Raw genomic sequence first — 25,615 nt, forward strand, 5'->3', positions numbered from 1 at the left:
CTGATGTACTCATCAGTGCAGTCCAGTGCAATCATGTACGCTGTTCAGAGCTATTTCAAGTTGGAGTGTCTGAACTGCAGCTCCTCACAGCTCAAGAAGCTTTTGGGAAGCTCCAGCTGTTCAGACTCTGCACAACCTTTCTTTATTAGGGTGAACTGAGGGGCCAAATGTGTGGTAATCAGAATTATGGCTTGAACACTTGCTGATAAAGTTGTAGACCAGTTTTCTTCTCTGCTTAAGTGGATTCAAGCTAACGCCTCTGTATCCCTGTAACTGGTGCCTCAGAGGGAGGAGTAGTGAAGAGGAGAGCTGGTAATCCAGAGACTGATTTGTCCCTTCCTTTCTCTAGTAAATGTAGCAGTCACTACAAGGAGGAGCAGGAATACCAGACCTTTGTGAAAGAAAAGCACCAACATTTTTAAGGATCCTGGGCCCTTCTATGTGTGCACTAATACTTAAGACTAGATCATTAGCCTCACGGGATTTTAGTTAACTTGATTTTAATGGACCAGTTTCTCTGGGCCCCAGTAAGGTTCTGACATGAGCCAGGCTGGCATTCCTCAACCCTCTTAAGACTAAGCACTTCTAGATAAAACTTACTTTTAGCTAGTTCTTCCTCTTCTTAAATGATAGATCTTTTCCAGGTCATTTAAAGTGTACTTACTGAACTGTACCTAATATTAATATTTAGTTTTCATTATTTAAATTAATGAAATGAACCAAGAAAAGCTGATTTATGTGTTTTAATAAATTATATGTCTGATAATTATATATCTGTTTCAGCTTAAGCTGTGAAAAAGCAATGCATTTTTAATGACTGTTATCTCTCAAAAGTCAAAAAGGTATACTTTGGAATGGGTTTACCTGCGTACATCTTTAATTGCCAACGTAGAACCTTTCTGTATCAAGTAACTACACAAAAGCCCAATTTGTTGAGGTGTAGGCTGTTTTTTCCCCATTATAAGGCTCCCCCCCTTTTGTAGTTTTAATGCATTGCATTTTTTTAATGGCTATTGAAACATAATTCACCATTTGATTAATTTAACAAGGGAGTATAAGACTTTCCATCTGAAAGATATTATAGCTGATTATGCTTCTGAAAAAAAAGGTGTTTTGCTTCAAAGAGAAGTTATTAAACTTCCTGTACAGGAATTGCTAAATGAGTTTCTGTAGTCTGTTAGGCATGCCAAACTTAAATGGTCATAACGATCTCTTTCAGCCTTAAAATCTATAAAGATGTGATTTCTAAACGAATCTTAATAGAACTTAGGCACCCAAATCCAATAGAATAAAATGGGAGTCGGGCACCTACCACTTTTAGTCTAGACCCTTGGGAATTTTTTGCCACAATTGTTTATGGGTTTCTTTTAAATGACAGGTATAAATGAAAAGGGCTTCAAGGCTTCATTACTTCACTGTCACTATTTGATCATTAAATCGGGAAGGCTAGTGACAGATAGTATTTTATCTTACCTTCTATCATAAATTGCATAGTTATCTTTAAATATAGAAAGCTTGCCTAGTAATTTTTCCTTTTGTATAACATAACATTTTTAATTCAGCTCAGTCTTTCAGCTGAGTTCTTCAAATATGTACATATTTGGTCTCTGATACAGATTTCAAATATCTTTCTGAATATAGTAGAAATGATCCATTTACTATCTGTGTAATAGTATTGGTCACATAATGTAGAAAGTTACATTTATATTGTCTTGATGTTAGATAAAAATGCACAAAAAGTGTTTCTGTCTCATATTTTTATCTCTGAGCTGATTTAAATTGCAGGAAGGGGGTATTAATTTTTTGGACAGGTTTAAGCCTTATTAGTATGCAACTTCAGGGATACAGAAACAAGGTTTTAACTAAAGGGAGCATCTTTGTTGTATATACAGCACTATTAATGTTGGAAGGTTCCAATGTTATTGGAATGAATTTTTATTTGGCATCATTATACTTCTTGCATGTGTTGCATAATGTAAATTTCTAGACTAAAAGTATCTCTTTTGTACTTTCTCACTCATCTGAAATCTTTCAGAGTGTTTGGCTAATTAAGATATCCAGCTTTATAGACTAAAAGATAGAAGAAGTATTTCTGTATGACTTACTCTTTGAATGTTTGGGAAGGAAGGAAGAAGTTTAATCTCTCCTTTTTTTGTTCTTGTAAATCAAGTGTTTGCCTATGGTGTCTGGCCTGTCCCTGAGGGCTGTCTCCCCTGCAATTATTTATCTAAACATATGCCCTAATTATGTAGATGTATATATTCAATACATATATATTAAAAAACTGTATGTATATCTGAATCTACAGGTGAATATATAATGTGTATATTTATACAGACTGCATGCTCTATACAGAAGCATATGTGCTCCGAAAGGCATAAAACATGTATGTTCTTTTAATAAATACAGAAATATTTCTAATTGAATCTAGTATCTTCAGGAAGAATCTCCTTTCTTACAATGTACTAAAAGTTTGATTCAGTGGAACTTTTCACAAGTAGTATCTGGCCTTTGAAAGAAAGTTTATAAATATATATATATGTGTATGTATGGAATACAAAGAGATTAAAAAACTGAAGTTCTATGAAGATAGGATGTTTGCTTAAACATTTTTAGTAACAGTTAAGACTTTGCACTTACTGTTATTAGAACTTACCTGTAATATAACCACTGTGGTCTTAAAAGTCTGGATAAAAATAGCAAAAAACCCTGAGTTTTGCAAAACCATGTATTTTGGTTTTTATGACCTACTGGTTGTCTAAAAGTGGGATCATATTTTTCTAGATGCAAAGTGACAGAAAATCCTTGCCCAAATGAGTTTGCAATCTAAATGGACAAGACTGATAAATATCAGGGATGGGGGTTTGCTGTACAAGTAAAGTAAACAATGTGACAACATCAAGTACAGCCATTATCCCATTTTTTATGATTTCTTTGTTTTGCTGAAGCAAAGAATACACAGGTAACTTTGGTACGTCATTGTCATTTCTATATATATAATACACTGCAGCAGCTACCCTTTTAAGCTGAATTGCATTGGGGTTTTTTTAGCATTTCAGTAATCCCTTTCTGTTTCTCCTTCAAATTACTTTTGTATATTTTTAAATGCACAAAGAAAAGCAGTTCAGGTGTTCTGTAATAAATTATTTTTATGTGTATCAGCTTGCCCTAACTATTAAAATACAAGAAAATAGCTGAGCCGGTTTGGTGGGCAGAAAAGAGCAGAAGTGGCAAAAGATAAGGAAAATTACTATGGTTATGCCAAAAGATGCTTATTAATATGCATCTGTGTGTTACTTTTCTGAGAGAGAACACAGCACTGCAGTTACTGTTTGGGGTGTGGTGCACTTGACCTTTCCCTGGTTACTCTTGTTTTATTTCTGGAAGACAAAAAAAAAAAAAAAAAAAGTCATACGGGGGTTAGACAACAGCTTAGTGACACTACTGGTAATGCTATGTGGAAGTCGCATGGGCCAAGAGTCAGAAAGGATTTGTACATGCTGCGACGCTGATGTAGAACTGTGTGCCTTGTGCCTGGCTTCAGGGGCAAACGAGTCTGAAGTTTGGCATTAGTTGCCGTTGCAGTTGCATGCAGAGACCAATGAGCAAGCTAATTGCACAGAAGACTGTTATGTTTTGGTTTGGGAAATCCGAATTTAGGTGTTCTTACTTGGTTAGACACCAAGGTCCGTTTCCAAAAGCAGGGTTTTCTGTTTTGGCTTACTAGCAGAAAGAGGATCTGAAAAACTTTAAGCCAAAGATTGTCCTCGTCAATAGTTATTCTTTCAGATGAAAGCAAATAATTTTGAAAGGGATTTCAGTGGAAGTCGGATAGGAATATGATGACTGTTGTGTAAAAAATCAACAGTTTTAAGGGAGAAAAAACAAGGAGAGAGTTTTTCAGAATTCTGTAAGCAGTCCAGTGAATTCCTAGTAGGAAGGGGTCAAGATAACAAAGGGGTAAAAAAAGCCATTGTACTTACTCAAAATTTTGAAAAACCCTGTGCAAATAGGAGGTACCAGGGTGTAAGTATTTAATAATATAAGAACAGAACAGCAAAGGACATTAATGAATCACTGAATTTATGAGCCTGTGTCCCAGAACCACATTCACTTTTTAAGGGACATCTATGTGTGGAGTACTAATAAAATCAAAACAGTGATGCCAACAAACAGCAATCTTTGTTTATAACTGTTGCTGTAACATCATGGTTTATAGTGGTATTTTCTATTTGGATATTTAACTACAGTGCTGTAATGATGATAGTAATCTTTCTGAGATACAACGTCTGTGAAACAGGAACAGAAAATACTTTGTGGAAATGTAACTAAGAAATTACACACAGCTTAATAGTTTTTGTATTAGTAATCTGTCTATTTTTAGTTTCCTAGCTTTCAGGCAGAGAAGCAATCAGTATGGTCTTCTGAACTGTAGCTATAACCGTGATTTCCTTAAAAATCTTGCAAAACTCAGAAGTTAAGAAAATCTTGGATTTACTTGCAGTCTGTCAGAAATTGTTGCTTTGCCTTTGTGCAGTGTTTTTGATACAATGCTATTTCTTGTGACTTGTGCCCTGATTTTGTTTGCTACCACAAGGAGTCTTTTGTTTCAAACAAAACCTTGCGGTTAATTTTCTGCTAGGTCTTTTCATGAAAAAGGGAGGTCACGGCTTATAGCATTTGTATTGACACTGCAAAGGACTGTACAAACTGTTCCATGGACCAGGATGTTTCTGTGATTAATTTAACACTTGCTACGTGCTTTTTAAAGTAGTATTTTCCTTTTTACCATTTCATTACCCTGTGTGTTATTTAGACACTTGTGTAAGATATGGATCACATTTGTGAGGATGAATTACAATGATACTATAATTTATGCATCCCTAATTAACATGAAGTTAAGATCAAGTATAAAGACATGTTGAAATATGTTCTTTACAGCTGGTGCTAATGTCAAATTAGTGTAAAATAGTATGGTAAAGTGAGACTTTAGTTTAATGCATTTTCATCTACAATTATCAGTAGCAAGTACCGATGCAGATTTTTACTTACCGCTTACCCACATAGTTCTTTGTATCTTAAATATTTTAGCATGTGGGCATGATACAGTTATTTGACATTTTACAATTTGTCCTTTGTTTGCATGCAGCGAGGAGTTATGGGCGAAGACGAGGTAATTCACTTCTGTTTGTTACAGTACAATTAATTCTGATTGAGCTGTTACTGATCGTTATGATTAATTAATCCAGATTGTTGATTGTAAACGCTTATCTGTATGTTGTCTTAGTTTGGGGAAGATGGAGGGGGTGAGGGAAGGAGGGATGCAGTCTGGATTGTTAGGAGCATTGATCTCTTTCAGGAGTTTGAATTACAAATCCTTTAATCAGTTAAAACACTGTAGTTCTAATCATAATTTAGCTCATGCTAGTGGCTACTGCTAGTAGTCGTTGCTTCCTTTAAAAATATACAGTTTGCTCATTGTTCTAACTCTCTTGCTTCTGTAGAAGTGGTAGTGTACAGAGTAAAAACTAAAAGCCTTCCATAAACTTAGCAAGAAATGTGATAGACAATTCTTAGTAAACAGATTTTTGTAGTATAAGCCAATATATGCTCACTGACCTTGGAAAAGCTATAGTGATGTAACTATAGGAGGATGTGACCTGCAGTTGTTATAAAGACCATGTAAATTGTGCATCAAAAACATCAAGGTCTTTGATAGCTTGCAGTATTCACAACATACACATAAGTTCATGCGTGTCTTTCTTGATCTTGATTCATAATTGATTGCTTGGTAGCCCTGATGTAAAGAGGAATGATGATCTAGACACGGCCAATGTATGTAACAGTACAATTGTGTTTTGACAGTTCCTGGCAGATTCTGCCTAAATCTTTGCATTGTCATAAACCAAAAAGAAACAAGTGTTTGAAAGGGCTTATCCTTTTAATTCACAGTCATTGGGAGAAATGTGGAAAGCCTAGCAAATTACATCTTTGCTATATTCATCTGAGAGATGTTTAGAAGTGAAGAGGAGGGAGAAGAAAATACTAGGAGTCACATAGAGCATGTTACTCTAAATGTGTTAATCCATTGTCTTCTGTGTCATTTTAGCTCTCTGAGGAGTTACAGTGCTTTTGGCAAACCTTTACTCCATTGAAGTAAAACTGGTCTCTGTGGTATTACTTCAGAATATGTTCTGATGATTTAATTTGTACTGGGAAAACCACCTTAGATTCTTGTTGTTCTTAGATTTTTAACATTGGTCTGTGGGTGAAAAATCAGTTATTCTGAGGATTATTCTTTGATGGTTTTTCCTCTGTATACTTGTGTATATTGTAAGTTGGAATTGTCTGAGTACTTTTAGAGAAACACAAAAACATCATTTTTGTGGTCTGAACTGACATCTCCCTTAAGTATAAATTGCATGTTGTTTTTTAAAAAATGAGAATTAAAACCTGACCACGCCACACATGCTTGAATGCTTTTGTGGCAATATTCTGATGCCAACAGGTTTATTAAAATTGGCATGGTTTTAAGTCATTTAAGTTTTTTTTCCTGCAGTATAGAGACTTGAAGAGGTAACGAGCAAATCTGTGTTCTTTTTTATAAAGATAACCCAGCTAAATTAGTCATTTTAGATTTAAGATGTTAAGAATAGCTCACAATATATTAGTGAAAAATCCTTAAAATTTCCACTTTTGCCCCTTCCTACGAGTTCCTCCAATCTGAGTTTTATTTCTTCCTTTAGCCACTTTTTCCTTTCACTGGCACTACTATAACAGCTCCATCTTCATCATCATTCACATCAGTAATTTTTTATGTCCCCCTTTCTTGAGAGTGTAACCAGATCTTCCCAATTCTTATATATATCTTTAAGATCTCATCATTCGTATTAGTCTTAATAACTGAAACTCACATCCACATTACTCAGCTGCGGTAGTCTTCATAGCATGATCTTGTTCCTCTTATGTCTAAATAGATGATTTACAAGAAGAATCTGCCTGGTCGCTTTTTCCAACTGTGTTACCTTACTGTTTCTCCCTTGTTTCCTCACTTTTCTGCCCACTGAGCACCAGCTACACGCTTCCATTTCTGAAGGCCACTCTACTGATGTGTTATCTAGCTGTTGAATGTATCTTTATGATGGCAAACAAGGATGCTGTCACTTGCTCCACACTAGTCATATTCTCAAATATGCATATCACCATTCGTAATGGCAAGGAGGAGCCTGCTGCAGTTTTGTGCATTTGCTGTACTCCTACTTAAGACATAAATGGGAAATGTCACCATAAAGGTGTTGTGGTTACAGTCTTTGTTAATTAGTACAGTCCTTTGGTCCTGCTTTTAATTTTGTGATCTTCATGACATTTTATTACGTTTGGTTGTTTTCCATCATCTTACTTGGTAGTTTTGTTGTACGATATTTTCATTATGGATTTAGGTACCAAATCAGGGTCATTAGACATCACCACAGCACAGTTCGTTGCTCATGATGCTTGCTGTTCGTTCTCCAGCCTTGTCTTTAAGCATTTGATTCTCAGGTGGTCTTCTGGAAGTGAATGGCTTGCATACTGTTATCACCCCTAGCTGATAAACACAATGTCTGCAGGTGTTCCCTGGTAGTGTTTCTCTGAGAGGGGACAGAAGTTAGAGACTGCAGTATGGCTTACAGCTAAGGTACTGCAGGCTCAGCTGTCAGGGACCTACTGCTCCTACGTACATATTTGTAGTGGGTAAATCTGGAAGAAGTTGGCTTTTGGAGGTGGAAAATTAACTTGCTTCCCAAAAGTGTGCTAGGTTGTCTTTTGGCTTTGTTTGCTTGCTTTTTTGGAAAACAGTTGAATTAAAATAGTTATTTAAGAAATGAGTGAGAGAAACGGGAAATTGCACTTCAGAAGAAACGGTGATGTGGGGTATTTATTTTGCCTCACAAAGCTGTTTCTTTTGGGACTATTCAGTTAAAATACTGACTTCGAATTTGAAACTGTAATTAATTTTTGCTAATCTAAAGCAGTGAAAGTGTGAATAAGCATATCCAGGCCTTCTGAGTGTCTTCGTTTTGGAGTTCTCTAAAATTTGTAAATATTAAATAGGGGGGAAATAACTGGGACAGAATTACCACAGTTTTACCCCCACACGCTATCTATACATCTGCTTTGATCAGTTTGCATTTGCAAAGCCATCCTGTAAACTTTTGAGATTTTACATGTGCTTTTCAGGGTAATTATAGTCTTACTGTAGATTGCTACATGTTAGGAACCACCACAAGGCTTCCCGCCACAATGGGTGAATTTGAGAGCAAGAAGGGTAAATAAGCACTGTGACTCATTTTTCAAGTGTTACAATTTGCATATTTATTAAAATTCTCTTTTGCTTTCTTAGAAATTAAATCCATTCTTACATTATCAACTTCAGATACCTTTAAAAGAAATGAAAAAACATACCTGTTTGAAGCTTCTTACTGTGTACATGTTTTTTCTGTTTCCCTCTGTTCAATTAAAGTGTAAGAGTTTTAGACATGCACTAGTCATTCAGGTGATAGAAGTTACCAATTTAACTTGAAGCTAATGAAAGTCATTTAAGAAGCCCTTAATACGTTCTCTTCACAAATAAGACCCTTTATTTAAAAACAAATTACTACTTTCCTACTGGATGCAGCAGAGTAACTACAGTATAATGTAGTGTGAATTAGTATGCTTACAGTGATGTCGGCTTGCAATCTTTGAAATCTTAATACGTTTTTCATTTTCTTAGCTTTTCTTTAAACTAATGTGTACTTTTCTAATATCTTGATATTTTCATTTTTACTTTCCAGACTGATATTCCCCCATACCCCAATATTACGTAGCCATCTACTGCCACAAAATTATTTTAATGTGTAATATTATCTTTTATTTTTAAGGCCGTTCTTCCCTCTTCCCAATAGATGATGGTTTGCTGGACGATGGTCATAGTGATCAAGTTGGAGTCTTGAATTCACCTACCTGCTATTCAGCTCATCAGAATGGAGAAAGAATTGAGCGTTTTTCCCGGAAAGTGTTTGTTGGAGGTCTTCCACCAGATATTGATGAAGGTGAGCTGCCTGAAAACTAAGGAAACTGAGTTTGGAGGGAGGGAGAAGGATTTTGAATAACGTAAATGAAGTCGTAGGAATAATCCACCCAGAAAAACAATGTTGTGTAAAAAGCTACAACTGCTGTATTTTTAATAAGAGTTGAGGGATATGTTGAGCTTAATAACATTTGATGTAATCCATCTCTTCCGGTTTTGAGATGGTTCAGTTGTCTCTGATTCTGCATTTGCACATTGTAGAGTTGCATGTGATGCCTGGAATTTGTGCTCCTGCTTAGCTTGCGTATTCCTTTCAAATACATTTTAGCCTTCCATAGTGTCCGCTATCTGTGTCTGCTTTTTCTCTATTCGCAGAAAACTTACATTCATACTTGAATTTTAGATTCTGTTTTACTGCTATCTGAAGATCTCAGAAGTGGTTTAGAAAGGTTAATATTATTCCTGTTCATAAATAGAGCAACTAGGGCAGAGGAAGGTCAAGTGGCAGAGCGCTCTGTGATGCATTGAACATAGAATGTGCCACAGAAGCTTGGGATTGTTATGTGATGCAGTTGGAATAGCTTTGTACAATAGTGCTGATTTGAAGTAATTATTCTGTTTAGTAGTGGGTTTCTCCTGCGCAGATAAATGTAAATTACATGCTAGCTTTGTAATGTAAACAGAAGTCCCCTTACGAAGTTCGTTGTAATCCTAGAGTAACTTGCAAACCAAATAACCTACTGTGGTTAATTAACCTTCAGACATGGAAAGACCATGTTTTGGTTTCATCTTCATTGTGATGCTCTCCTGCAATGTACTTAAGGGGTATATTTTGATATACTTCAACTTTTTTTGATGCTCTTTAGCTTCTAATTCAAATGTGCACTGTTGCCCTTAATACAAATATATTTTCCCTCTCCCCTGCCTGCTTACATTCTGACGGCAGGATGAGACTGAAAGGAATGGAGCATATTTGTGTCTGGTGAATTATTGCTCTTGTAGATTTTAGAGTGGTTTAATTTTTTCCTCATGGCCAAGGTTCTTACAGTCAGCGACAGGAAGGAAAGTAGCTGGGATAGAAAGACATCACAAAGTTGTGCATAGAGCATAGCAGATCTTGCAACAGCACTATTTATGGTTGTGTTAGAACCACCTCTAAATAGGCAATTTTAAGTTTCTGTGCATGGTATCTGCTGGAAACTGCTAGCATGATAATCATGGTGGCATATATTATATGAGTACCTACCTACAAAGCTTTGAACTGTACATGACTAAACAGAAAATTGTTTTGATTTTATTCAAAACTGATTCTGAATTTTAAGGAACCACACCAGATTTTACCACTGCCTATAGCTACCCATATGCTTCTGCAATGTTCCTGTTATTAAGCAATAAAAAACAAATGTAGACTTAAAATAATCAGAAATACATTACATAAGTATTAACGCTTTGGAAGATGTGTCTATTTAAGTTTTTTGTTTATGAAAGTTGGAAATTTTGTTCATTTTTTTTTTCCATGAAATGTTAGCCATTGCTATAAACAAAGATCTTTGCTTGGTAGTACTTTTTCATTAAGTTGTGTCATTTATTTTAATTGCAACTATTGTACCTCTTTTAGATGAAATTACTGCTAGCTTCAGACGATTTGGGCCTTTGGTAGTAGACTGGCCTCACAAAGCAGAAAGCAAGTCCTATTTTCCACCAAAAGGTAAGAGAGTTGAAAGGTTTTGACCTGGCATGGAATGCAAATCTTATGCTGGGAAACTGTCTCATCATTTTCCAATGGGTATAATTTACAGTCCCCGTGAACAGTTGATTCTACAGTTTCAATGCAGGTTCAGACATGGTTCCTTTACATACCAAGTCTAAACCCTGAGAGTGTTGTTTCAGTATTGTGCCTGGTTCAGGGCAGGACTCCTGAAGGATCTTCCATATTCTGATTTCCCATATATCAGATCAGTGTTACATAGTAATATGTGTCATTAATCCAAAGTTCTGTATTTTCAGTTATGTCTAGTTTCCAAAACTGAAATTTGGTCAAATGTTTAAGACTAAATCTTAGACAAAAATTTTCTAATAATCCAATTAATAGATCTAAATAAAAATTTAGATAGGAAGTTACAGGCAGGATTCAGAAGAATATATTTGGTTACCTCTTCAAGATAATCAATGTTGTTTATTTCAGTTTTGTAATGTGAACTTCCTCTTGAAGCACTAATCTTTTTTGATAAATTATTAAATACTGATTTTTAACTATTTCTAGTGTTGCTGTTAGACTAGATCTTTTTTTAATAACACTTACAAAATGTTGGAAAAGCCATTCAGTCGATTAAGTAATTAAATTATGTAGCATAGCTCCGTACATGTACAATAACATATTGGTACATCTAAAATAAATGCAAAAACCTGATCTATATATGAAAGCAATGCAGAGATTACTCATTTTGTAGAGAATGCAGCAATTCCTTCCTTCCCTGGATGTGACAAATGTAGGTATAGTGCCTTTATAAACTGATTGTGATTTATAAACTGATGTATTTATGTGATCATCTATGCTGGGGGAAAAAACAGGATTATTATCCTGGATGGGCCCTCTAAAGAGTGGGAAATGGAACTGAAAGTATTTGTATAGTATTTATTAACACTACATGGAAATTCTAAGACAGACAAAGAGACTTTGGCTTCTTTGATTGTCAGCATGATACACAAAGCTGCTGTCAAGTTAAATTTGATTATCCTAAGCAGTTTATCTCTCCATAAATTACCAAGAGAAATTATTGAAGAACTGTTTCAGGAAGATGCATCTTGCAGAGTCTGTGATGAATGTATAGAGGAAGATGTAATATATTCTTACCTGAAAGGAACAGATTCTGGCATTCATTTCCAAGGAGATAGTCCTGTCTCAGCATCCAAATGTTTTAAGGATGTGTTTCCAGACTTCCTCATTTGTTAAACCTTTTGATAATCAAATATTTATAATTAACACAAAAAAAAAATATGTAAACAGAGCTTCTTAAAAGCAGGGAATACAAATAGAAGAACTCCATTCTGTTGATCTAATTAATGCAGGAAACACTTATGAACTGTTGATTTCCCATGGTTAACTTACCCTTATTTGAAACTTCATAGCACTTACTGTTCTTCAATGTTAAAACTTCATTCTAATTTTCGGTTTAATACATTATTCAATATCATTTTGTAATGTAGCATAACACATTTAAAATACAATGTAGGTTTCTCCTTGTAGATACTCTGGAAACAGAGCTCACCATTAACTGTTGAATATTACTGTGTTTATATCTGCTTTTTTCAGTGCAATAGATATGCCCTATGATTATTTTGTAGAAGAATTTCTTAAAAATTTGTCTTCAAGTATGACTTGCATGTGCAGGCAAAAGCCATGTATACATAAATTATGTCTGAAACTGCTAAAGGTAGGATAAATACTGAGAAGGCTTTGAGGTTGATCACTAAGTAGCAATTTAGAAATATATACTATATTAGCCCAAGGAGTTCATTAATTATTTTTCATCTTAATTTCCTAATTTGTTACTGTGCGTGGAGTCAATTCAGAACAAACATTTTTGTTTGTTCAGTCACATTAGATATTTGACATAGTATTACTTTCCAAAGACTGCAGAATCATTCAGTTCTGAACTGATTTACATAAGTCTTCTCTGTGGTGAAGAGATACAGCCTGCTTGGGTTTTTTTCAGTCTTGTTCCATTTTCTAGGCTGTGGTTACTTCCAGGCTCTCTGCTTACAGAAAGTCCTGAGGGAAGGCCGAGTTCATAATAAGCATTTCCTTGCTTGAAGAAATGCAAAAAATGTCCTGATCCATCAAGGCTGGCTGCCTCCTGAGAAAAACCAACTGCTTGTTCTTAAATAATTACATTTTGTGTTGGTTCACCACAAAGGCCCAAAGAAAACAAGAATCTTAAAAACTTCACACTGATCTTACAAGGAAACTGTTCTGAAGCAGAAAAAAATATTATTCTGTGAGATCAAAGGACAAAGTCTGTAAGCAATCTGCCAGCTGTAATGGAGAATTCCTTCCTTTCTGACTTGCCACTGTTTGTCCTAGCTCCTGTTACTACGTAGTTGGCAAATAAGTATTTATGGAACAATACACATGTCCAAAGCAAGTCGCTGAGTTGAGGACTCTGTATGATAACGAAACTCTCAAAGAAATGGTGCTATGAGGATATGCAAATCCAAAGAAGGCCTTCTAAAATATGCCCAGTTGTTCTGTGTGCTCTGTACTATTTATAGTCCGTATCAAACAGAGGATAATCTGATTTAAAGAGGACAGTATCTACAGCCTCTTCTAATCATCTGGGTGTTTCTCTTGCCTTCTGTCACAGCGGTAGTGCAGTAGCTTCATTTATTCAAGGTTCTTAACTGCTAATTTAGAACTGACTAATAAAATCAGGTTGAAAATGTTCTGTTTCTAGTTTAAGAAGCAAAACCCCAGATCCATACAAGTTCTGTTTAACATGTTACCAGCTTATATGATCACACTGGGTAGGATTGAACTCTGGATTCAGTCAAGTAACTGTAGGTGTCTTCATGTGTGATTAGTGTCTTAAGCTTCCTTTAATCAATGGGAATCTGGCCAATACAGTCAGTGGAGTATAGAGGGCTGTTCAGGTCACCGTAACATAACATAAGCACACTGAGCTTGATTCATTTACCCAAACTGAGGATATCTAAAAGATTCACACAGGTCTCACGCATGTGGCGTGGTGCTTATTGAAGCCCCACACCTTTCTGGAGCACCAGCTGAAGGTTAGGCAAACTCCTACAGAGGATAAATGGTGCTAGACACCTCCATGTCCCACTTGGTCAGCTGAGTAACCGTCCAGTCACCACTGACTACATTAACTGGATCTCTGTGCTACAGTAGGAGCTTAAACACAGTCACTGCAGAAATACAGAAACAGGTGTTTGGATGTCGAAGTGAATCCTCACTCAAAAGTGCCTGAGCTAACACCAACATTGCAATTGGATCAGCCTGCTTTTTTTCAGTTCAGGTGTATTTTGGAGTTAATTCTCCATCAATGATGACTGAACTGAACAAATGAAAGATTATGTTTTAAAGATTAAATTTAATTAACATGGTGATTAAATTTCTTTAAAGGGGAATAGATGAAATGTTGGTTGCCCTTCCCAAATGTGAATTATTCCCATCATAAAATACAGATCTGTTGCCTGTATTAACCTGTAGTTTACACTGATTCTTTCTGATTTAAGCTGAGGTGTAGCATTCTGTGGGCAAGAACTGCACTGTACTGAGGCCATTTAGTCTCCTCTGGGGAGAGTCTGTCAGAACAGTACAGGAACCAGCCCTAAAACAAAATACAGCTGTACTGACTGGCATAGGCAGTGCTATGCTGGCTTGCACTGCTTTTTCCTGACTTCTTCTCTAAGCCACTAGCAATAGGAGTTAACTGGAGTTTGACAGGATTTAAGGACGCTCCCTGATTTCTACACAGAGAATGCATAGCAGAAGCAGCCTCCTTTCTGGTAAACTTCCATATTACTGTGAAATACAGACATTATACCTTGTTCAGAAAATCATGTTAGCTACCGTTGTGAATGCAGTCTAGAATGCTTTGCTTTTGATTTTATTTCTATATGTAATAAATAGAAAAACTGAAAGAGTTTAATTTGGTAATATAGCTAGGACCCTTCAAACTTACTTGATGGGCTTTCTGTTTACAGTGCTGACCCAATACATTAAAAAAGAAAAAAATATCTAATTTCTTGGTCTTGTTTCATTAAGACAGCTGTCAGCTGAGAGTAAGGATGACTATAACCAGTACAGTATCTTTAGATACCAGCAAATGTAGTTCTAAAGCCAATTATCATCTCCAGAAATATTTGTTTATTACTTGATGTAATTTTCTGAGGACATGTATTATCAGAGTCACCCACACTGGTTGCCTTTGAAAATTGGAGTATTAGTAATAGTTCCAGTGTTACGCAGAGGAATTAGTCAAGTGATAAACACTAACAGCAGTTACCTAAACTTTGGCTCACACAGTAGGCATAAAGTCTGGTAGAGGTGCACATGAACAGGAAATTTTTGTAAATCTGTGTTTCATCTAATATTTACCTTGTGAATATGCACAAAACGTTCAAGCTTTGTCTCTCGACATGTAATACCTGATCATGACCTGCTACTGTTGGTTGTACCTATGACCCAAAAGTATGAAGCAGCTTCCTTCAAAGAAAACTACTAGAGTAGCTTTATTTTTCTGTTGCAAACAGACTCGCGTTGCTGTTGGGTGTGAAGCTCTTAGAATTAAATGACTGATGTGGTACACCAAAAAACCAAGAAAATAGGGAGTTAAGCTGTTTTGTAGTACAGTAAAACACATCCTACACTTCACCTACATCCCCACCATGTTTCACTGTGACTTGTACTTTCTATCACACGTGATAATTAGTTCAGTACTAACCCAAAAAGACTAGCTGGGCTCTCGATCTTTTTCATGATACATGATTTACCACCACTGTACTAGCTTTGCAGATGTTAAACATCCACAGTAGTTCATGAGTTATGGATGTTGAGGTGAAAAATAATCCAATAAAAGCATATATTGAGAAAGCAGAAGGGGGCAAGAGTAAAGTTTGTGCCTAGCTACAGTAACAAGAAGAGCCCTGATTTATGATGTCTAAATGAAATACGTAAGATAAGAGTGTAGTTTGCCTTTGCAAGCACTTTCTCACTGATGAATATAAGCTGGTTGCCTATGTAACTGCTGTTCTTTGGAGAAGTCTGTGGCTAATGTGTAATTGATTTGTGCTAGAAAACGCACCCTGGTCCAGAGCAAGTGATGGAGATTGGTTTGTAAGCAGACTGTGCAAGTCAAACGTTCTTTGGAAGGGATTGTCTGTCTCTGTATATGGCTATAAAATGTGGGACCTGAGCGAATTATCTTCTGTAGCCCGTTTTCTTCACCAGGAGAACTGGTTATCTTCCTACAGGATAGACTTGGGGAGAAAACTAGAATGCATTGTAAATAAATCATCAAAGGACCAGAGGTGTGGAGCAAAACTACAGCCAGACCAAATTTTGCATGGGTAACACCTGGATTTTAAATTCCAAGATAAATACTGAAAGATATTCCCTTAAAACAGATTTTGAATCTAAATAATTACTGATGAAGCTTACATTAAACAGATTGTCACTAAAAAAAAATACTGTTCAGCAATGAAAAATGGACTTCACAAGGAAATGCTTCAGCCCAAGCCCAGAGATTCCCTAAGGCATATTTATTAAGAAGCTAAACTAAATTTACATAAAAATATAGAATACATAAAACCTTGTCATGTATCCCTTGTAGAAAGATGTGATAGGACTATGGTATGAAGGGTAAGAAATGAGGTACAAGTTATTAGAAAGACCAGTATAGGCCTTAAATCTCACTTTTGTTCCCATATATCTAAAATCAGTCATGTATTTGTTTCTCTAAACTTACATTCTTCTTAACACATTAGTTCTTTAATGCTTTTCAAGGTGTACCCTGCCATCTTTGCCTTGATGACATACACTGTCTGCCTGCAATAAGAAATCGCAGTGGTTAACTAGGTTCTCTCAGAAATACAGTATCATTTCCAAAGGCTTGGTAAGGCGGCCATGCTCCCTCTGGCCAAGCCCACTCTAGAGCAGCTGCTTCAGCATTTATTTTTCCATCCAAGTAATAAAACATAACTTTGTGTGACAATTCCACACTTGGTAGTAATCTCAGAAAGAAATGTGGATTTACAGTCCTTTTAAAGTTCGTTTTAGAATACAACACTAATTGTGCTATCGAGCACCTGTAAAGTAACAAATTTTGTATATGTCATTATACTGTAACTGCTAAAGTATTCCAATGTGAGGTTCTTTGTCTTTCTGGCTGTTTGTTTTTACTGTAGCATTAAATAAGCATTTTCATTCCTATTTTTGTAGTGTTTGGGAGGTTTGCTGGGTCACTTATGTAACAAAGTACTTTGATCTAATCTCTAGAATAGAGATTAGTCCTTTGTGCCAAGTCGGATTTTCATTGTATAATATCTGTTACTGCCAATGAATTATGTTCAGCCTAGTCTCCCAATATATGATACATCAGACATACTTGCTTTTATTTGGTTATTAGTCTCTTTTGACACTTATTTTAAGGATAGAAGTTGTGTTGACCATGGCAAGGTAGTACATAATCAAAGATGATGACTAATAACAAAGAATTGGTTTGCCTTTCTTTTACTTTTAGAGTAAACACATTTTTATGGAAAAGTCGCTGGCAAAGATGATTAAGAAAAATAAAGAGAAAAAATGTCAGTTGGTTTGGCTTTTTATTTCCAGGATATGCGTTCCTCCTGTTCCAAGAAGAGAGTTCTGTTCAGGCCCTGATTGATGCCTGCATTGAAGAGGATGGAAAGCTCTATCTATGTGTTTCCAGTCCTACTATTAAGGACAAGCCAGTAAGTAAACAGTAGATGGCCTGCAGGCTATAGCTGCCATCTGTCTAAAGCTGCATTTGAAACGATGACGATGAAAATAATCAAAAGCAAACTACCATTGGCAGAGCTCAACATCTGGAATAGTTGAATGATTTTAAAATTGTAGTGTTTTGACTTAATAGGTTTAAAACAGAGCACCTAGACATGCTAAGCTAATGGGGTTATGACTGACAGTTTATATAAGCTGATAAACATATATCCACTTTGTAGCAATACTTAAAGTAGCATACTGTTCCCTTTCCCAATTTAATAGGTTCAGATCCGTCCCTGGAATCTAAGTGATAGCGACTTTGTGATGGATGGTTCCCAGCCGCTTGATCCTCGAAAAACAATTTTTGTTGGAGGAGTCCCTAGACCATTAAGAGCTGGTGAGTGTAATCTATGGCTATTTTTAAAAGTAGAAGGTTACTAAAAATAATTTAAACCATGCATTCTTTTGTATAGTTATGTATGGATAGCTATAAATATATACATATAAAAATACATGACTGTCATGATAGTTATAACCACAGTGCAGTATTTGTGTATTCTTACATTTCTCTAATAACGGTTTTCATCTGGCTTTGCCCATCAGTCACTACTGTTCATCACTGGGATTTACTGGAAACTGTTACATGTCTAAAGCTGTAGAAAAGATTTTGATCATGTTAGAAAAATTGTAGTGTAAACCACGTCATAGAAGAGTTTGTTTTCAAAATAAGGCTATGAAAACCTCAGCCTCTCTGCCATGCTCCATGAGTATGTGGAGCTCTATTTGTACTTGCTTTAGCTACTGTTTTTGGTAATTGTGTGTTAGCTACTATTCTACTACACTCAGGTTGCAGTTGCTTTTGCCAGTATGGACAAAGCAAAAACATAGATGATGGAGTACTTGAAGGAGTAGGAATAGGGTGGAAAAAGAACAAATTTGGAGAGGTAGCACAGTCAGTATGGCACAACACTGTATGAGATTGCAGGACTCTTTCTAGACTTGTTGGAGTGCATGAAGGAAGCGTTAGAAGTTTCTGTAGCTGTAGAATGGTTGATCTACAGCCTGGACAGTCTGCTTTGTGAGATGGGCTGCTGCCATAGCCTTTTACAGTATTTTATGGTGGCCTTCTAGTAAGTAGGTTGAAGTGAATGTTGAAAGTAGAACCGTAACATACAGTGGTTCAAATCATGTTTTCTATTAGCATGACTTCTGGACTTCATTAGTCTTCCATAGTTTGTAATGAATTTTATTATTGTGAAAATAGGAGTTTTCAGATGAAGGATGTAGGAGAACCAAGAAGTGATAGTCCAAATTTGGGTATAAAGAATCTTAATCTTTTTCTACCTCAGCCCTGCAATGCTCAAGCTTTTCTGTCATTTTACATTTAAGACTGTACTTTTGACTGTAGTACAAGCTCTGTAAATGAAGATAAACACAGTATGTTCCAACTGCACGTTAATTTTTCTTTAAATTCAGTCCAAATACTCCAGATTACTGTGCTGAATGTCTGTGATAAATTTAATGGATGCATTCTTATGCTTAGCTTTCAAATGCCCTGTGTATGTGAAAGTGAAACTTTTATGGCATTGCAAAATAAGAATCATGACTTCAGAAAAGCAGCAAAACTTCAGGAGACTTTTCAAAACACTGTTGAACATCACTGAATGCTGACATCTTTATACCTTAATACAGAGGATACCAATTGTGAAAAAAATGGCATTTTCCACCCAAATGAATTGCAAAACTGAATTCAGTATAAAATATTACCAGAGGACTGGTAAAATACTTGATCTGTAAATTTGGTGGGTTTGTTTCTATGAACTTTAGAATGGTAAGTGTAGCACTGTAGGATAAGCTCAGTGTGGCTGATGAAAAGATGCTAACTACCTCTTTAAATTCAAGTGGGACGTAGAGCATTAAGACAGCCAGAGAACATGTACCAAGGAATTTGTGGTATGTAGATCTATTTTATACAGCTTACATTCCATGGCTGCCCAAAAAGTCTTTTGCTGTAATCCCTTGAAGAAAAACTGCCCTGGAATTTCAGGTCCAGATTATCAAGGACTGCAAGGATTTACAATTCTGTTGCTCCTTGGATGTATTTACCCACAGTGTGAAAGATCTGTCTGCTGAGTATTTCATAGCTTATTTAACAATTTTTTATATTTCTTGTTATTACTGTTACATCGGCTGTTGCAAAATTAATTATTAAAATCAACTTTCTTTAGTCTTTCAAAATACAAATGTATTTATAAGATTTGTACTCTTAAGAACAGTTTAAATGAACATTCTTTTTTTTCTTAATAGTGGAATTGGCTATGATCATGGACCGTCTCTATGGTGGAGTTTGTTACGCAGGAATTGATACTGACCCTGAGCTGAAATACCCAAAAGGTGCTGGACGTGTTGCTTTTTCCAATCAGCAGAGTTATATTGCTGCCATCAGTGCTCGGTTTGTTCAACTTCAGCATGGCGATATTGATAAACGAGTAAGTTACACAGAAATTTAAAAATATAAATAAATGCGAGAGCGATGATCTATAAGGGAACCTCTCAGGGTGTGGTGCCGTTGCATTTGCTTGGCTTTCATGGCAGCTTCTACAATTCTTTTAGTATTCTTGTAACTCCACTGGTTCCAAGAGTTAAGTTGTGAATGCCCCCAAACGAACAACATGCATTCCACAGAGCAGTGGTTTGTTCCTTGGACATATGTTAGGCCGTATGTTCTCTCCATAATGGAGTTCCTGGTTTTGTTGTTGCATGGGCAAAGGGATTGAAAGTCTTTTTCTCTCCCTGGTTCTAATACAACTAAATACTATGATGATTCCTCTGTCGTTCATAGGAAACTAGTATTTATTGGTTTCAAATCAGCTTTATATTTGCAGCTGCCCTTAATTTCAGTTATAATTATCAGTGCTTGGCACTTCAGAAAGCCAGCCAAGCTCAACACCTAAAATACAAAATGTCTTCCTGTTTGAGTTTTAGTATTTACCAGTGTACTCTTCTGGTTGCTACAGAGGCTTATTGCTAGCTAAAGCAAAACTAACATTTGTTAAGAAGACTAGTCAACTTCCTTACTTCAAATTTAGAGGTATTAAGAGTAGCAAAGAAAATGGGCATCTAAATTATGTCACTAGTTTTGGTGTCAAGAGCTGCAGAGGTAGTCACTGGTATTAATAGATGTTCTTAAAAAAAAAAAAAAGTCTTGGAGAAAGAAAGGTTGAGTAAGTAAAGTAGTTCAAGGTCCAGTCTCCTCTAAAGATCAAAGCCATGGGAAAAAGAAAGTAGTACAGTTAAGAAAAGTCTGCTGTTGGGAGATAGCATTGGTTTCTCTCCTTTCAAATTGAGTAATACAGCTTTACGTCTGCCTCTCAGATACCAGTCATCTAGTGAGGTGAGATCCCCAAACATGGTACTTTCCAGAGCATGAGTGGGTCTGAATGTGGTTAGTGAACTAGGCTTCGCATTAAGAAGTGACGGCTGCGTTTTGCTGGTTTGGGATTACTGTCCTTGTGACTTGCAGCTGACTGACTAATAGCTCTACCTTTTGGCTTATTACGTAGCAGGAAAAATGGCCTTGACACTGACTGTGTGAGGTGAAATAAGCTATTAATCGTCTTGCATTTGAGTATTTGGACAAAATGAGAGTAAGAACCAGAATCGAGAACTTTGAAGAAATACTAAATGGGTTGTTTAGCCTCAGAACCGGGTATAGCTTAGTGTGTTTCAAGAACCATATGTAGTGTGTTTGGCTGTGAAGTGATCTAACTTTAAAATTGGAGGTGGACAGTTGGGTCCCATCCAAACTAGTTCTCCTTCGAAAGCAGGAGACGTGGACTTGAACCCTGTAAACTAGCAGACACTTTTACACTTGTATCTTGGTCTTCCTCTTCCCATGGGAGTGTCCATTGCAGTAGGGGAATATATGGTAGACTGGCAGTGCCATCTCCCAAGAGAAAGGAAGGCATGAAGCTGCCTCTGAAGGCTGCACTTCCAAATAGGTAGGTTTGTTGCTTTAGGTTGGTTTATGATAAGTCATCAGAATCTTTAAGGGCTCTTTGGATGTGAAGCAGGCATCAGAAAAAGCAGTATTTTCTGTTTGCAGAGAAAGAGATGTAACTTGTTAATGTGTGATGTAACACTGAAATATTTAAAGGAAGGTGGGCTGTAAATCTCCAGTAAAACAGTGTGCATGTGCTGCAGGCCTCTTGGAGCTTGGACAGGGGAAAAAAGTCCACAAAAGCTACCCAAAATACTAGATTTCAGAAGCACATTATTTGAGTTACAGCCATGAGACTTAATTTATAAAACCAGTAATCAGATTATATCTTCAATCACTATTACAAAAAAAAAGAAGGAAAAAAAAAAAAAAGTAGTATAATTAGTACCTGTAGATAGCTGTTCATGGGCTGGAGAGATAGGGGGAAGAGGGAAGGAAAGTCTAGGCTTTTCTCTTTAAATACCTGAATTTTCACAGTTTCTTTTGTGATTGTTATAATTTGTGTTCTCTTTAGTGTTGGTTTTTTAATACTTGAAAAATAATTTTTTCACTCAAGTATTCTCTTAAATCTGGAACTTTGGCGTTTTGATTAGCATCCTTGGGGTTTTTTTATTTTTAAAAATGTATGCTACTTCTGAGGTATTTCGCTTGCAAAATACAGCAGTGCCAAATCTAAGTATTTTAATAAATTTGTCTTTAAACCTTGTGATGAGGAGGGTTTATAAGTGTCTTTGTTTATTTCAGGTGGGATTTTAATATTTATTTTTTAAATCATCTGCTCAAATCATATGGTGTGTTCTTATTGTTTTTGTATAAGTGTACAACCCAGTAGTTTGCATTACTGAAGAGTATAGAGAACAGCCCCTTTTCAGGGAACACATTAACCCTTCAGCTGTTTCTGAAAGTATGAAAAAAGCTATTTTCAGAAATAGTTTTTTTTCTCCATTGAGTTTATACACTAATGCCTTTTCAGGCTCTGAAAATATTCTGAAATCTGTATTACTGCTGATTTATAGATGAGCAAGCAATCTGTGTAAATATGTAAACCACTGGTTTTATAAATGAGGAAGATCGTCCTATTTCAAGTATTGCCTTCATCTGAGATGTATACTTCTGCTGGCCAGTAAAGCAATGTATTGCATATTTCACTGAAGTCTTAGAGGCAGGCTGTTCTTCTGCCCTTTACCTTAGCATAGCCTTGCTATACCAGTTACATCCAGTTTCTATAGGTCTGCTGTCTTTTCACATTCTTTTGATAACCAGTTTTGTCTGTGTAAAAGTCTTTTCATTGCTAAATTTTTCAGTTCACCTATTTATCCTTCTGAACTTCAGTTCAAAGTATTTACAGCAATTTTTTTTGCACATACCCTTTCCTAGCTCTAATTGGCAATCTTAGTGTCACAGTCACTTAACAAACGTTGTCTGTGATCTTAACTTCTTCCTTACCTGAGTACTCTGCAGCTTTTCTCCAGTTCTTTTGATGTGTAGATATGTTTAGTTTCTGTAACAGATGTTTTTCTTCAATAAAGTGCTCCTCATCCTGTTTCATCATATATGAAAGCTCAGCTCCAAACATTTCCTTGAAACTCGTTCGGAGTTTCAGCTCCAAAGAATTCCTTAAAGTGTTGTTAACTTTCATACGCCAGCAGTCTGCATCCACTTCGTGTAATGCTTCAATTTCCCACCATGTTTCTGCAATACATGTGAAATCATCTTCATACTGATCTTGGTGCATTAATGCACCAAAGCTTGAAATGTATGCTGCTTCATGGTTTCAGTAATTGTGAACCATGAACACGGTTACTCCACAAGGTACCTGTTTATTGCAAAGTTTGTGTGTAATTCGTGATAAGGCAGGTTGTTGTAGTGAAATAAGAAGCAGAGCTTGCACTGAATACAGATTACTGGTAGAAGCATACTCTCATTTCAAACATAGAAATGTTTGAAGTATGACTTCTACTTCTGAAGCCAAGAACTTGAAGACTTACTCAGCTGTAAAACTTTTGGGTGGGTAGCTGTATATGTAATTTTTTTCCTCTGGAGATACAATGGAAAAAATAGCATTTTAAAGCTTTACTTCAAATTAAAGCATTACTTCAAACGTATTCTGTCTCAGTATAGTACGTAAAGCCAATGTATATATGTTGCAGTCTTAGGTAATAGTATCTCAGAAAAAAAATGTCTTACAGCAATGAGTTTTAATATGAACTAAAATAACTCTTTGCCAACAAAAGACAGAAAATACTGTTTTTAAAAGTGAGGAAAACGTGGAAGACAGCAATACATTCCTTAATGGTGCATTCAACTCATTTTGTGTTTTATTATGATGTTCTTCCGGTCTGATAGCAGTCTGTAACAGTTCAGTTACACAAAGACATAATGCAAATTTACCACTGGACTCCTGCCACTTTTCCCCTCTGGCGGTCAGATGAGTTTGGGAGAAAGAAGCTGTCTAAGGCAGGTGTTCCTAGCAGTCAGTAGACTTGCAAAATGGTCTTTTAAAAATATTTTTAGAAATACATTGAATAAAAATTTTTATACAGCACAAAGCCACAAAAAGGGATGGTAATAAATAACCAAAATCTGTAGCTCCAAATTTGACCATGTTTTAGAAATAGGGAGTGAATTTACAGGGAGCAGGAATGCTAAAAGATCTGTATTCCATCCTGTAGAAAGTACTTCTGATTTGCACGCAAAAGTAATATATGCAAAGACTTTTTTTTTAAAGGTTAATGTAGAAATGGTTACATTTTTGTATGTTCAGTTATTTTTAGCTAAACAGTGTAGCATTGGATGTCATATTGTGGTACATTTGGGAGCTGATGAGATTAGCTGGGAGATCTTTGGGCTTGTTTGGTTGTTTTCTACATGGAATTTGCCACGAACATTCTTCCAGAATAAACTAAGGGGAGGTTCTGATGTAGCTATTTCTTACCTACATAGTATACTTCTAGAGATCTGCCTTGAATCGTTCTGCTTACTGTATGGGTAGATCTGTAGCTGGTAAATGATAAAGAGTAATAACTGATCAGTTAGTTAAAGTTATTAATATTTCTGATTTCAGACTTGTGTGTTGGGGGGGGGGGGGGGGGGTGTTAAGCCAGAAAAAAATGAATGTCCTCCTATAGCTTTAAGTAGGAACAGGTATTAACTAGAATTGGTTTTGGTTTACTCCAACAGGTGGAGGTAAAGCCATATGTGTTGGATGACCAGATGTGTGATGAATGCCAGGGTGCACGATGTGGTGGAAAGTTTGCTCCTTTCTTTTGTGCCAATGTCACTTGCCTGCAGTATTACTGTGAGTTTTGTTGGGCAAATATCCACTCTCGTGCAGGACGTGAATTCCATAAGCCATTGGTAAAGGAGGGGGCTGACCGCCCACGTCAGATCCACTTCCGCTGGAATTAAACATGGTGAACCAGCATCTACATAAGGAAAGAAGGGTGCATGTGGCTTACTGTGTTTGAAGATACTGACATGCAGAAGAAATAAGTGCATTCTTCTGCTTTTCACCCCAGCTATCAATACATGCATCTTTATCAGCAGCCAAAACACTACAAGCCTCTTGTTTTTCACCAAAACCCTACATCTCAGGCTTACTAATTTTTGTGATATTTTCATGTTAAAATAAAATGTTTTTTTGTATTTTCTCCAAGTTATTTTTATATGTAAAGTTAAAACTAGATATGAGAATGTTTTTGCGTAGGGGCACACAGTCTGCTGCTATATTTAGTGGGTGAAGCGTGCACTTATTTCTAAACATGGGTTTTTAACTTCAAGATCTGCCCCAGTAATTTACCAAAGGTAGCAAAATAGTGAAGATGGAATATGTCTGCTACAAAAAGCTTATTTTTATTGTTGTTGCTATTTTCAGTGTATACATAAACTAAAAATTAGGGTTGATTTTTTGCTCTCCATTTTGACTTGCAAGAAATAATACCTCAAGATAATCTGATTTATTAGCTATTTTTAAACATTTTTAATCACAAGCTGTATTAGCTTTGCTGCTATATAGGTGTTATGTGTAATGCCACCTATTAATACGGGATTGAAACGTTTAAGACACACTGCATTACAGATTAAA

General features: G+C 36.2%; 1 protein-coding gene across 4 annotated transcripts in view; it reads left to right on the forward strand.

Moving 5' to 3' along the window:
- The window catches only part of CPEB2 (cytoplasmic polyadenylation element binding protein 2), a 55,661-nt gene that overhangs the window by 26,990 nt on the left and 3,056 nt on the right, over window positions 1–25,615 (forward strand). The window contains exons 5-11 of one of the 4 annotated variants that reach the window (XM_080378836.1): window positions 5,150–5,173; window positions 8,901–9,071; window positions 10,668–10,757; window positions 17,403–17,521; window positions 17,814–17,928; window positions 19,839–20,020; window positions 24,712–25,615. The exon at window positions 24,712–25,615 is cut by the window's right edge and continues 3,056 nt beyond it. In XM_080378836.1, coding sequence (XP_080234962.1) covers window positions 5,150–5,173; window positions 8,901–9,071; window positions 10,668–10,757; window positions 17,403–17,521; window positions 17,814–17,928; window positions 19,839–20,020; window positions 24,712–24,939 — 929 coding nt within the window. In that variant the 3' untranslated portion in view covers window positions 24,940–25,615. The remainder of the gene's footprint in view (window positions 1–5,149; window positions 5,174–8,900; window positions 9,072–10,667; window positions 10,758–17,402; window positions 17,522–17,813; window positions 17,929–19,838; window positions 20,021–24,711) is intronic. The other 3 variants (XM_080378838.1, XM_080378837.1, XM_080378839.1) reach the window with 3 other exon arrangements.

Source organism: Falco punctatus (genome assembly GCF_963210335.1).
Source record: "Falco punctatus genome assembly, chromosome: 1".
In the NCBI taxonomy this organism is placed as follows: Eukaryota; Metazoa; Chordata; class Aves; order Falconiformes; family Falconidae; genus Falco; species Falco punctatus.